Source organism: Rana temporaria, chromosome 1 (assembly GCF_905171775.1).
Source record: "Rana temporaria chromosome 1, aRanTem1.1, whole genome shotgun sequence".
NCBI lineage: Eukaryota > Metazoa > Chordata > Amphibia > Anura > Ranidae > Rana > Rana temporaria.
Window position 1 is genome coordinate 551607897 of NC_053489.1, and position 14412 is coordinate 551622308.

A 14412-nucleotide genomic window follows, 5' to 3' on the forward strand; every position below is an offset into this window, starting at 1 on the left:
GAGGTATTAATTTTATGGCAGTATATAATTAGAAGTGGTTAGGAGCATCATGAATAAACCAGTAACTATGGAAACCAAGCATAGTAGAAGGGGTGTAAAGGAAGACAACCAGAATAAGCAAACACTCCTCTTATTAACCTGCTCTATTTTCTTACCTTCCTCATCATCACATCTTAAATAAAACATCACAAATCAAATCATTTAGATTTAACTGTATGTTTTAAAGTTATTTACATCTTAACCGCTTCAATACAGGGCATTTTCACCCCCTTCCTGCCCAGACCAATTTGGGGTTTTCAGCGCTGTTGCACTTTGAATGACAATTGCGCGGTCATGCAACACTGTACCCAAATTAAGTATTTATGTTTTTTTTTCCCCGCAAATAGAGCTTTTGTTTGGTGCTATTTGATCACCTCTGCGGTTTTTATTTTTGCGCTATAAACAAAAAAAGAGCGACAATTTCGAAAATAACACAATATTTTTGACTTTTTGATTTAATAAATATCACAATTAATTTTTTTCTCAGTTTTTTCTCAGTTTAGACCGAAACGTATTCTTCTACATATTTTTGGTAAAAAATTGCAATAAGCGTTTATTGATTGGTTTGCGCAAATGTTATAGCATCTTCAAAATTATTGATAGATTTATGGCATTTTTATTTTTTTACTAGTAATGGCGGCAATCTGCGATTCTTTCTGTGACTGTGACATTGTGACGGACACATCGGACACTTTTGACACATTTTTAGGACCATTCACATTTATACAGCGATTAGTGCTATAAAAGTGCACAGATTACTGTATAAATTGACTGGTAGGGAAGGGTTAACACTAGGGGGCGCTGAAGGGGTTACTATGTTCCCTAGTGAGTGATTCTAACTGTAGGGGGAGGGGACTCACAAGGGGAGGAGACCGATGTGTGTTCCTCTGTACTGGGAACACACATCGGTCTCCTCTCCTCTGACAGGACATGGATCTGTGTGTTCCATGTCCATGGTCCTGCCGTGATTGCGGGCAATCGTGGGTGCCCGGCGGGAAGCCCAGGACGTCATATGATGTCCACCAGGAGGGAGGGAGGGTTCCCGTTGACGTCATTTTACATTGACTCGATAGGGAAGGGGTTAAACAATCTTCTTTTACATTAAACTATGATGGTAATACTACCAAAGTGTGTGATCTATAACATTTGTGATATACATCCTGCATCTGGGTGGTACACAACAAGGCTTGGCATCTATAGTACAGGAGGACATTTGTGGTCAACAAATGACCAACCCCCTAATAAATGCCTCTGATTCACTAAATTCTCTCCATCCTCTCCAAATCTTATCATGTCTTAGTTTGCATTCATCATGAATTGACAACTCCTCCATCCCCCTGACTCTGTCAATCTCTCTTAACCATTCTCCCACTGATGGAGCTTTTTTTCCTTCTAATTCCTTGGAATTAATGCTTTGGCTGCATTCAGTGGGTATAGGACCAGGGAGCTTCTGTATTTTTTCCTTGTCATCCCCGTAGTATGGAACAGGCAATGCCAGGGGTCTTGTCTCACCTCTAGCCCACTTATTTTCTTTATCATACTTAATACCTCTCCCCAGTATACTTGTATCCGGGGGCAATACCACCATATGTGGGCATGTGTTCCCTCCATCCCACACTCTCTCCAACATAGGGTACCTCACTATTTATTCTATGTAACTTCGTTGGAACGTAATACCACTTAGTAAGGAGCTTATAGTTCATCTCTTTTACTTTTGCATCTATTGATGTGGAATGCACATAATCCAAGACTTGTTTCTTCTTATCCTCAGATATAGTTTGATTTAATTCTATTTCCCAGCTTTCCAAAAGTTTAACATTATCTAGCTCACTCCTGGGTATAAGTACCCTATATATATTAGATATCCCCTGTGTTCCTATATCCCCACGAGCTATGAGTTTTTCCCATGGGTTCAATTCATCCATAGCCCGCAGGGGTTTCGGAAGTGAATTTACAAAATGTTGGACCTGTCTGTATCTCCAATTATCCCCAGGGATTAATCCATACTTTTCTCGCAGCTCCGACATGGAACACAGGGTATTACCTTTCATTAAATCCTTCAATTTCAATGTGTCCGAAGTTGCCCACCTTAGATACACCCCCCCCCCTCACCTGGGGGGAAGAAGTCTGTACCCATGAGGGGCAACAGCGGACTATTATAAGGCCATTTTTTTATTTTACATATTCTATCCCATATTCTAAAGGTTTCTTTTGTTATTGATGGTACATCTTGTGATAAGCCTCTATAACGCTTTGGGACCCATAGTCTCTTTCCCAGTTCCTTTTTACTTAAATTTTCTTCTACCTCTATCCACTTCTTTTTTTTACCCCCATCCTGACACCAATCGGTTATCCTTCTAAGGACAGCTGCCTCTTAATATCTTTTAAATTCTGGTAGATGTACTCTTCCCTCCTGTCTAGGTCTAGTCAAAATCTCAGCTGATATACTGGATTTTTTTTCCTTCCATATAAACCTCCTTATTATCTTCCCCAAGATTTTGAGTGTTTGGAAGATGTACAAGGCTTTATGTAATATCATTATCTTGATGACATTTATTCGGCCCCACCAAGATAACCTGTCTGTAAAATACCCCTTTAATTCTGATTTAAATTTATTTATTAAAGAAATATAGTTGTCTTCATACAGATATCTTTCTGCATTGGACAGACGTACCCCTAAATACTTCAACCCCTTCTGTTTCCACGTAAACGTAAATTGTTTTATTAACATGATACTATTTTATCATTTATATTTTGTAGGAATATGAGATCTTTTGATGTTGTGTATGCATCAATAAATGTATTTTTTTTTTTAAATGTAATTTTAATAAACTTTTGCGAACTCTCATGGGTGTTCAAAATTAACACCCATTAATTGCGTAGGTTCTATACTTTTAGAAAATATATGATATGGATGGGTCTTTTACAAATTTTCAAAATTGAAATGTATAGTATATGTAAAAAAAAATATAAGTATATATGATAAATCGAAAAATCATCTCCACCTATTTAGGAAGAGATATGATTAATGTCTCAGTGAATGTTGGGGTTCTTTCTCTAAAAGGCACTGTCTACAGTCACTGACAAAATGTACATATCTGATACAGGCCTGAATGCGGGCAATGATTAACCTACACCAAAGCTGTAAATGCCAAACACTTTTTTTTATGTAAAAAGTGAGACAAAGATAAATAATTTCAGAACTTTTTCCAACTTTAATGTGCCCTACAAACTGAAAAACTCAGTTGAACAGTAAACTGAAATATTTTAGGTTGAGGGAAGTAAAAATAATATGGTTGCATAAGTGTGCAAACCCTTAACCACTTCAATACTGGGCACATTCACCCCCCTTCCTGCCCAGGCCATTTTTCAGCTTTCAGCACTGTCACACTTTGAATGACAATTGCACGGTCATGCTACACTGTAACCATGTGAATTTTTTTTATCATTTTCTTTACACAAATAGAGCTTTCTTTTGGTGGTATTTAATCTCTTCTGATTTTTTTTTTTTTTTCCTAAAAAAAAAGAAAAAGACCGAAAATGTTAAAAAAAAAATCAGTTTTCTTAGTTTCTGTCAGTAAATTTTGTAAATACGTATTTCTTCTCCTTCACTGTTGGGCGTTGATGAGACTATACTGATAGGCTACACTGATGTGCACTGAAGAGGTGGCCCTTATGGGGACTGATTAGGTGGTACTTATCGGCACTGATAAGGTGGCACCGATGAGGAGACACAGCCGATCACATGGTTAAAGAGCCACTCTTTACAGAGATCAGGGCAGCGCCATGTTGCTAGGGCACGGCGCAGCAAAGATCGCCACGCTGAGCGCCCTTGCGGCCACGTGAGAATGGTCGTTCTGGGACGCCGTCATGTGACGTCGTTCTGGGACGCCGTACTATGACAGTGTCCCAGAATGAGAGCCGGACTGCCCCACCGTCATTTGACGGTGGGCGTTGAGGCAACGTAACCTCGCTTTGCTAGAACATTGTGAGAAAAACGATGGTGTGTAGGCAACTTCGTCTTTGAAAATTGAAGTTTCAAAAACGTCATTTTTTACTTCACAGAAAATGTCGTTTTTTTTCATCACATAAAGTGATGGTGTGTATGCGGCATAACACATTTTCCCCACATGCTTTTGGGAGACTTCAGATGTGTTTTTGCAAAATTTTGTTGAGCTTGGAAGTTTTTTTTTATAAGAAAAGGCTTCCGTCTTGCCACTCTACCCCTAGCCCAGATAATTGAAGAATACAGGAGATTGTTGTCACATGTACCACACAGCCAGTACTTGTCAGATATTCCTGCAACTCCTTTAATGTTGCTGTAGGCCTCTTGGCAGCCTCCCTGACCAGTTTTCTTGTCCTCTTTTCATCAATTTTGGAGGGACGTACAGTTCTTGGTAATGTCACTGTTGTGCCATATAGTCGTCACTGTGCTACCCTTCTGATACCTTTTAACAATGAGATCCCTCTGATACTTTGGAAGCTCTCTTTCGACAATGGCTTTTGCTGTAGAATGTGACAAAAAAATGTCAGGAAAGACCTACTAGAACAGCTAAAGCTTTATCTGGGGTTAATTAGAGCCACTTTAAATGATGGCAGGTGAGTACTGACTCCTATTTAACATGAGTTTCAATGTGGTTGCTTAATTCTGAACACAGCTACATCCCCAGTTATAAGAGGGTGTGCACACTTATGCAACCACATTATTTTAGTTTTACCCCCCCCCCCCCCCGATATTTCAGTTTAGGAAAGACTGATTTGAAACAAAACATTAGGGTTAAAGCAAAATTATTACAAGTCCAAGGGATGTTACATAGAACATAACTGTTTCCAACAAATCATTGTTCAAAAGTGTAGAAGGCATATTTTACATTAATAGATTTATATAATTGGTCTTTTAAATACCCACGTTAAATTTGAAATTTTTTTACTAAACAGAGTACGCAATACTTAAAAAGAAATCACAAGGGGAACTCATTTACTGAAGGAATAACTTTCATGCTGACCTAGAGAAACCTGTATTCAGTTCAAACATCCAATCAGATTAAAGTGAATCTGTCAGACTGAAGCAAGATCAAAGTGTTGTAGAGCACGCTGAGACATTGCAGAAATCCTGTATACTTTGTAATTCATTCTCTCCTTGTCAAAAATTAGCAACAGTAAAATCTATGTAGATTCTGTATAGATTTGGACCTCTTGCCAGGAGATAGTGTATAAAGTTACTTAACATGGATGTGCCCATGCCCAGGATCTAGTAAAAACATGTTATTGTAAAAGGAAACTATAATGGGTTTTGATTCATTTTTTTTACTGTATAAGTTTCTAAAAAAAACAAATGTTTATTTTTGATAATAAATAATTGTGGTAATATAAAAATTTAAATGAATGTGGGTGAATCGCCATTTAATTATAGCACAAATCCATTGTAATTAGTCAAACTGTTTCAAACAAAAAAATAGTTTCTATGTCTAAGTTGTAATTTTTTTATGTGCAAGAGGTCAGCTATATTTGCTTAATACACAATCCTTTGCTTTCTGCTTTGCAGTGTTCCTCGATATTTGTGCACCCTTGCATCTTCTCACAATCCATGTTTATATTAGGCACGTAACTCACTAAGGCTGGGTTCATACTAATCCAGTGCATCCAATTCCATCTCCGGTTTCTCTGTGAAGAGAAAAAGCAGCTGTTCAGCGGTTCCTCTCTGCTGTGAAACTAGCTATATGTGCCTGCAATTCGCACCACAATGACTAAAAAATGCACACTTTTTGTGTGAACCAGATTCATTCAAACTAATAGATTTTACAATGTTTTGCGAATTAGATGCGGTGTAAGCAGCATCCAATTTGCATAGATGTGAACCAAGCTCAAAAGTGGAGGTTCACCCTATAAAGAATTTCTAACAGTACATCCAGCACCGTGCTGCATATAAAATGTCACTGACCTTTATTTATTTTTTCCCGTAGATATCGTTTAGGCGTGGAAATCACTGCGGCTTCCGGGTAGGGAATCCGGCGGGAGTGGGCGTTCCTATTGACATGCCAATCAATTGGCATGCTAAACGACGGCGCACACAGCGTGTGACGACTTCCCGAAAGAAGCTCGGGTCGGCTCGGCTCTATTCAGCGCCGGTGCCCAGGCACCGAATAGAGCCGAGCCGACCCGAGCTTCCTTCGGAAAAGTCGTGACGCGCTGTGTGCGCCGTAGTTTAGCATGCCAATTGATTGGCATGTCAATAGGAACGCCCACTCCCGCGGGATTCCCTACCCGGAAGCCGCGGTGAATTCCACGGCTAAACGATATCTACGGGGGAAAAAAATATAGGTCAGTGACATTTTATATGCAGCACGGTGCTGGATGTACTGTTAGAATTTTTTTATAGGGTGAACCTCCACTTTAAACAATTCAACCCTCCGCATGCCTGATATCTTATCTCAGTTGTTAAGAAAAAAAGTGCACTGATCCACCAAGGATCCTGTAATGTCAAATCTACGAATCTCCAAGAAAACTTGTAAATACGTAATTTAAAAATTCACTTTAGGGTAAACTCTAATAACACAAAACATGTGTTCACTGAAATATGTTATACTTTTCATTTAAAGCCCCTGCCTGTTGTGGCCACTTCCTATTGGATGGGCTATGGTAGAAAAAAGATTGACGTCAGCAGAGGTGTGTGGAGGAGACTGGTGGACCCCTGAATCGGTGGTACACCTACCCATAAACAGTAGTGATGTGGGACATAGTTTGGGGGTTTAAGTGGGTATATCTGGCTTCACACGGTAAGGGGGAAAAAGACTAATAGAAAAGGTTAGTAAGTATTTAGGTCAAATAATGAAGAGGTAGAGAAAACATTTTGGGAACTCAATGGATCCAGCAAATAGTGCATTCTAATTATTTTCCTATTGTATTCTTCTTTCTTTTCTCCAGTACCAATACATTAAACTCCCACTTAAATTAATATTTTATTGCTGCAGAGACAGAATAAATTTAGTTTGTAATTATTTTGTATTGCCGAGCAGACAATAGACCTTGCAAGAATAAACTGAACTGGATGACATTAAGAATAACTACATAAACATGCACTGCTATGCAACAGGAATGCTCTCAGCTCAGAGAGGAACTTTTTATTAGCGTACAATAAAGTTTTCAACAGATACTGAAAGACAGACACATAAAATGTCACCTTGACTGAGATAATTTATCCCTCATACAGGATATAGAAAGGTATTTATCACAAATGTGTATAAGTGCCCGCTATGCGAAAGGGATTAACAAAGAATAGTTATTTACATAGTTTATGCAATAACATTTTGGGCAAATAGAGTTTTGATACTCAGCCAATGTTATCTTTATAATTACTTGGAGTTAAAATAATCTGTATACACATTTTTAAAGTTTTCATTTTACTTTAAATTACCCCAAAAACTATTTTTGGTTTTCATAGAGACCCAGGACAGATAGTTGGTATTCCCAGATTATTACATTAAAGCAAAAACTACACCAAATCAAACAAAGATCAACCTATAAAAAATTATGAAAACTTATCTTTATAACTGGGTAGAATCTTCAAAAACACGATATCGCAAATCTCCAGTGGCTGTTGGTATTGGACACTTCTGGGTGTGTCAAACACCTGGTCCCTCACCACCCCCCCCCCCCCCGGTTGCCTGCTCGCCAGGCTTGCTCGCAAACACACTCATTAGCCCCGCTCATAAGCCCACCAGCCCGCACTTACCACGTCCAGGTTGCGGGCGGCTTTCCTGGCTTCTCCTGCTGGCCAATCCAATCTCAGGATCCACTTCCTGTCCTGATTGGCCAGGAGGAGAAGCAGGAAGACAATGGCAATCTTGATTTGCTATTGTCACAAGTAGGTGGGCTTGGGGCTCAGTGCTCAGCGCCCCAAGCTCAACCTTTTTAAAAACCAATTAGAGCCTTTATGCTCTAATCGTGTGATTCACTAAAAAAAATCTGTAGAACTCTGGCGCCTTGCATGGAGATTACAGGCCGGCGCATAGAGATTAGGGGGGTGGCACCCCTGCACCCCTTAAGGACAGGCCACCACTGCATGTAATTGGTTATACCTATATTTAGGGTATAGCATGTAACATGATCCAGGTCTGCCTCTGCTGCATCCCCCGTTCTACTACCCCTGTGACAGCAGACGAGAGATCCTCTCCACATACCCTCTATCACATTTTGAGAACAGGGCAGTTGCATGGGGCTCTGGCCACACAGCCACATCATTCATTTACAGCAATCTATGAATGAGAAAACCACAAGTCCCATCAACCAACACAACAGACAGGATTGTAGTTTTTAATTAACAACAAGGGAGCTGATGATCCCCTAGTTGGGGTCCTCTTTCACCTCATTTGGCTTAGGGGGTAAGGTATAGGCAGCACCACCACCCCCAATATTTACACTTTTTTCAATAAATGGACTATGTTTCCTGCAAAAATATGTGCATTTATATTTTTTTTCAAAAAAAATAAACTTGGCCTTTAAATTTAATGTTATGGGGAAGACACAGGAAGTAGAATAAACTTCTGAGAGCACATATACCTATTTAAAAGACATCCAACCCAAGTTAGGAAATACGACTCTAATAAACAAATGCAGAAGGTAAATAAACCAAGTAAACTTTTAAGGCTTCAAGATACCTGGGGGAGATTTTGACATTCAACCAGTGGGCTCAGATTCACAGACTTCATAATCTTGTTTATTATAGGTTATTTCCATAATTTTGTGATAGCGGTCTATCATAGCAGCCACTCCTTTAGGCCTCATTCACATGAGGCGGATCCGTTGCCACGGAGTCCGCTAGCTCAGTGGGAGATCTCTTCGTTGATCTCCACTGAGCTGGCGCATTACAGGTCACTCTCTGCTCACTGAGCGGGGAGGGGCTTGTCGAGCGCCGCTGAGTCCAATGGAGAGATTGGAGGAAAACCGTCAGCATGTCCGTTTTCATCAGATCTCACCCAATCCGATGGATGGATGGCGAACATATGGCCGTACGTCTGATTTTAGCGGATCGGATGTCAGCAGACATGGTCACGTGAACGGTCCACCCGTGTGAAAGGGGCCATACATTAAGGGCAGTTGTCTGCTTCCAGTATTTAGCAATAAGACTCATAACCATGTTCAACAGAAATGGAATAAGAAGCTGTTGTAGTGACTAATAGGGTAAAATAAAACCAACAAAAGAAGGCTAGATGTATCATAACTTCCTAAGTAAATATTATAAGTGAATAAAAATACATAGCTGAGTAATTTAAGTAACATATTAATATAAGCACATGATATGATTTACATATAGTAACCGTATTAATATAAATAATTTTAAATAGGTAAGGGACAAAAATGTTATATAAGCAACAACTGAATATAGGTATAACATATGATTTATATACTGTATATTAATAGCACATGAATAATATAAATAATATAAATGCATAAGTAAGTAAGATGTGAGTGGAAATACAAGGGGGAGTTGTTTCACTGAATTTAGGTCATTCACTGAATTCAAAGTTTTAGGAAAGGAATAGCAAAAATGCTACAACATTTTACATTAGGTTCAAACAAACTCAAAACCCAAAATATTGCCTGCAGAAACAATTCAGGTTTCATCTTTCCTGTACTGAAAATAAAACAAGAAGTATATGTTAAAGCCTCGTACACACGATTGGATATCTGATGGAATCTAATCCGATGGATTTTTTCGGCGGATATCCGATGAAGCTGACTTTCATCAGTCTTGCCTACACACCATCAGTCAAAAATCCGACCGTGCCAAACGCGGTGACGTAAAACACTACGACTTGCTGAGAAAAATTAAGTTCAATGCTTCTGAGCATGTGTCGACTTGATTCTGAGCATGCCTGGATTTTTGACCGATGGACATCCACACAGACGATCGTTTTTTTCTATCGTTTTTTTATCCATAGGAGAAATTTAAAACGTGTTCTATTTTTTTTCACCGATGGAAAACAAACCGATGGGGCCCACACACAATCGGTTTGTCCGATGAAAACAGTCCATCCGTCTGTTTTCATGGGACAAACCGATCGTGTGTACAGGGCTTAATTGGTAATATTTCCACTATTCTTTGTTTAAGTTAGCTAAATGTGTCTCCTGAAGTATGTTTCATTTATTCAGGTCATACTATCCACCGCCAGGGGGGTGATTTCTGTCCCCTAACTTCCACCTGCCCTTGAGCCGACCAGGTTTGCACAGTTAGTTACACTTCAACTCTTCTTAAGTCGATAGTTAAAACTAACCTGTAGCATTAATTAAACACAATTTTTCCCCCATTGAAAAAAATAGTGAGGCAAGGATTTCTTTGAACTTTACTAAACTTCTTTAAAAGGTTAAGAGGATACAACATTCCATTTAATGGTCATTTTTCAGTATAGGAGACATGCATAAGGATCCACAAGTGTATTAATAAATTGCATTAAACAGCTTTCCAAGTCCTGGAGTTATACGAACTGTCTAACTAGTTTTAAGGGGTTTCAAGGGGTGCTGTGGTACTACTTACAGTATGTAAAGTTGCTCTTTGCTACCAGGCCTCCACTGGTTCTCATAGCATCCCTCAAGCTCCAGGGGGAGCAATCCTGCTAAGAGGAATGACTCTCTCCTCATGCTGATGACATCCCAGGACCCAGATGGGCTCCTCCCTCCATAATATAAAAGCAGTGGGCTGAGCCAAACTGAAAGGCATGCCTCTAAAGAGGAGGGGTCATCTTTAAAGGGGAATCCTAATTTGATCTGTTTCTACATCTGTGTCCTCGTTTTTAGGTTTGTGGCATTGGCTTTAAATTTGATGCAATTTACTTTGCAAATATGCAGTATTCCGAGCCTGTTAGTGGTTAAAAAAAACACTGTACAATGGAATATAACTGAACCAGCAGGCTGGTGTATTGTGCAATTGGACAAAGAAATGATAAGGGGCGCTACACATAAAAAATTATACCGAAAAAAAAACTTTAAGACCATATAACACGTGCATACAAATAAACCATTAAACTTCACAACAAAGATTAAAGTGAACTAGTGCTTAAAGTGCAATATATGAACTTATATATAGTGTAAAAAAGTTAATTGTTACCAATATATTGAAATTATACAACGTCCATAGTATTCAATCTCGATTGATGGACCAAAGCCAAAAATACACAAAAGGGAATTCCTTCACCGTATATCTTTAGAGGCCACCCAAAAGTGCTCAGAATTAAGAACTGCTCACCAGATGGTTGTGACCCCTTTAATCAAAAAAAGGTCTAATGTGATTTTGGGAAATCGTGGGATTGGATACCCTGGGTTACCAAAAATGGATCTTCAATGACAAAGCCTCCTCTCCACCAATGTTCCCATAAGACAAAGGACAACTACATAGCGCAATACTGCATTTTATTTTAAAAACTTCATAAAACATATAAGATGTCTGCCTACATTCATGGGTGCCCAACCTGGCACTAGGAATCGCCTGCAAAACTATATGAGGGAACCGCTTGCCGCTGGTCTCATGTCCTATACTGGCGTGCGTTCCACTCGTCCGTATGGAGAAACCGAAAGCTGGAATCCGGAAGTGACGTGACTGGAAGCGCCTCTAAGCATTATGTATAGGCTATAAAGGGCATTTATAAAGGGAGATATGGAGGGGGCATTTTAGGTGCTTTTGATTAAAAGAGCACATATTGTTTGTTGATCTATTCCAGATCCAGACAATAAGTAAAACCAGCAAGTGAACCACTAATGCTATCCATAAAACATGGCAATGGTTCAAATTGGGAAAGTCAACTCATATTAAAGTATATATTTATCTGTATCCTATATAATTCAGTTCAGGATGGATGTGACTGTTCCTGAAATCTGTTCTGTATACCTTCTTTACACTTTATCACTCTTTCTGTTTGACATATCACCATTCTGATTCAAGGTCCAAATGTAGATTAAAAAGTAGTAAGTATGTGAGTAGTAGCACAACAAGGATCCTAAAGTAGGTGTGTTTGGGAATACCCATCCTGCAGTAAAAACACAAATGAAGTTCCTAAATCATCAGCTTAAAAGGGAGTGCAGTAGACAAGTACATAGATATTTCCAGATAAAAACATAAAGTCCTAAATAGTTAGAGTTTGTCCCGCTAATTTAACATGTTTTTTTTTTCCATTAAAACCTTTCCTCTTTCCTTATATACAATATTTTAGGCCTAGTGATGTCATTAAAGCGGAGCTCCACCCTAAAGTAGAACTTCCGCTCATCGGATTTCCCCCCCCTCCAGTGCCACAATTGGCACCTTTCGGGGGGAGAGGGGACAGGATACTTTGACAGGTATCCTTTTCCACTTCTGGGAGTGCGGCTACGGCCGTGATGTCACCGCGGGGCTCCCTCCTCCTCCTCCCCTGGCCGCTGGGCTAATAGGAGAGAGGAACGGGGCCTCGCTCATAGGCAGTAGGGTTTCCGGCGTGAAGCCGTAAGGCTACACTGCTGGGTTCCCTTACCCGCAATGGCGGCGGCAGCACCCGACAGCTGATGGAAACATCAGCTGCTGTGCCGACATTGAGGGACTGCAGAACAGATAAGTGTCCATTTATTAAAAGCCAGCAGCTGCAGTATGTGTAGCTGCTGGCTTTTATTTTTATTTTTTTTCCCAGACTTCCGCTTTAATAAGTCTCTGTGCTTTGCTATGCAATGCAGACATATCAATGCTGGTGGGGGGGGGGGGGGGGGGGGGGCAACTGGATGTTATACATAGCCTTCATGAAAACATCACAACATCCCTGCCTCAGTAGTCTTCTAAAGAGTCTTCAGTCTTGATGCAAGCAGTGAGTTGGATCTTGGCATTAGTTATACAAATGTCAAAATACTTGATGGGTGGATGTCAGATTGAAGGGATGGGAATTTCTAGGTGGGTTGCATTTGCATGCAGACAACCCTAGTCAATGCCAACATGTGGTAGCAAGCCTCCATTAATTCGAAGAACTGAAATGCAATGAATGAAAGGGGTGAGCCATAGACAGTCAGGCTGAGAAGAAAATAGATGATGGTGGACGGTCTCTATCCAGGAAATGTGGTATGCTCTATCCAACTTGCTGCAGCATCTAAAGCACACTGTGGGAAAGTCACAGAATGCAGTGAAATCAAAGTTAGCACTTTCAGTACCAAAGAGAACATGTACACCTGATTAGCTTTAATTAGCTTTCTTTACAGCCCCGGGGGCCTTTGTCAGTTCCCATCAGCAACACTATCTTCATGGCATTGGTATGTTCTTCGAGTGTGGCAATTACCCAGGTGCTCTGGTTGCACCTGACCATGTCTGTGTACTCTTTCTGTTGAAGGATCACTAGTTTGGCAAGCCTCCTTAGTGAGGATTTGTGGTTTTATGCACTCCTTAGAGCACTGTGAAATATGATAACGCCTTCTAATTGAATAAAATAAATCTTAGCACACACAAACGTAAGCCGGAGACTTTAAAAGTGCCCATTTGACGTCAGGACCATGGTTGGGATACAATGTTATAACATGACACAACACTCAGTACAAAGTTTTCAAACATCACTATGTATGTAATAGAACAGTAAGGGGTTGTGTGCAGGAAATCAGCAAGCCTGTATACATTTCCAGGGAATTCATAAAAGGAATGTGCAGCATAATATAGTTATTATGTCAGAACTGTGTTACTCACCCATTATCACTTTCTCACAGCCAGTTCTTGTTTCATTCAGTGCAGCAGCAATGTCAGTTGGTTTTGTTCCTCTTTAGAAGTCTCCCTTTGTCACTTTTTCTTCTGTCGGAATATTCTATACCTGTATTTTCTTCCAGATAACAAAAGCCTTATGTGAAAGTCTGTCTTGTCTTGGAAAGGAACTCATACAGATGAGCCCAGCCTTCCAGCACTGCAGCGACTAGCAATGGAGTTGAATGCCGTTTCTCTTCTAGCAAATGATTCCCAGGAAGTGACTGTCAGCTTGAGATCTTTAGAGCAGAAAAATCCAGAGGGGGGTGGTCTACATTGTGTAGTTAGAAATGCTAGTTTATTCTATATAAACACCCTCATGGATGTTTTATGAGGGAAAATCTGATACTTCTGATTAGCAAAATGGCAGGGAATTGTCAAATGAATGATTTGATTTATCCAAAACTAGTCACATTTTCACAATGGCTGAAGGACTCAGGGTAGGGTTCAGTGCATCCCTTTTTACATTAAAAAAACTCTTAGGTACAGTACAGGAAACACCTAGAGATGAATGATAGACCATTATAGTTATATCATATGTTTTTGCCATTAGTACTCCTAAAAACTGTACACCTGACTTTTAACCAGATACGTAACTTAATATAAAAATAAAAACTATTGGGCATCCTTCACAGCACATT

General features: G+C 39.8%; 1 protein-coding gene across 1 annotated transcript in view; it reads right to left on the reverse strand.

Annotated features, from left to right (window-relative positions):
- The window catches only part of GPM6A (glycoprotein M6A), a 280639-nt gene extending 266661 nt beyond the window's left edge, over positions 1–13978 (reverse strand). Inside the window, exon 1 of the mRNA XM_040333607.1 lies at positions 13721–13978. Coding sequence (XP_040189541.1) covers positions 13721–13724 — 4 coding nt within the window. The 5' untranslated portion in view covers positions 13725–13978. The remainder of the gene's footprint in view (positions 1–13720) is intronic.
- Between the last annotated feature and the right edge of the window lie 434 nt (positions 13979–14412).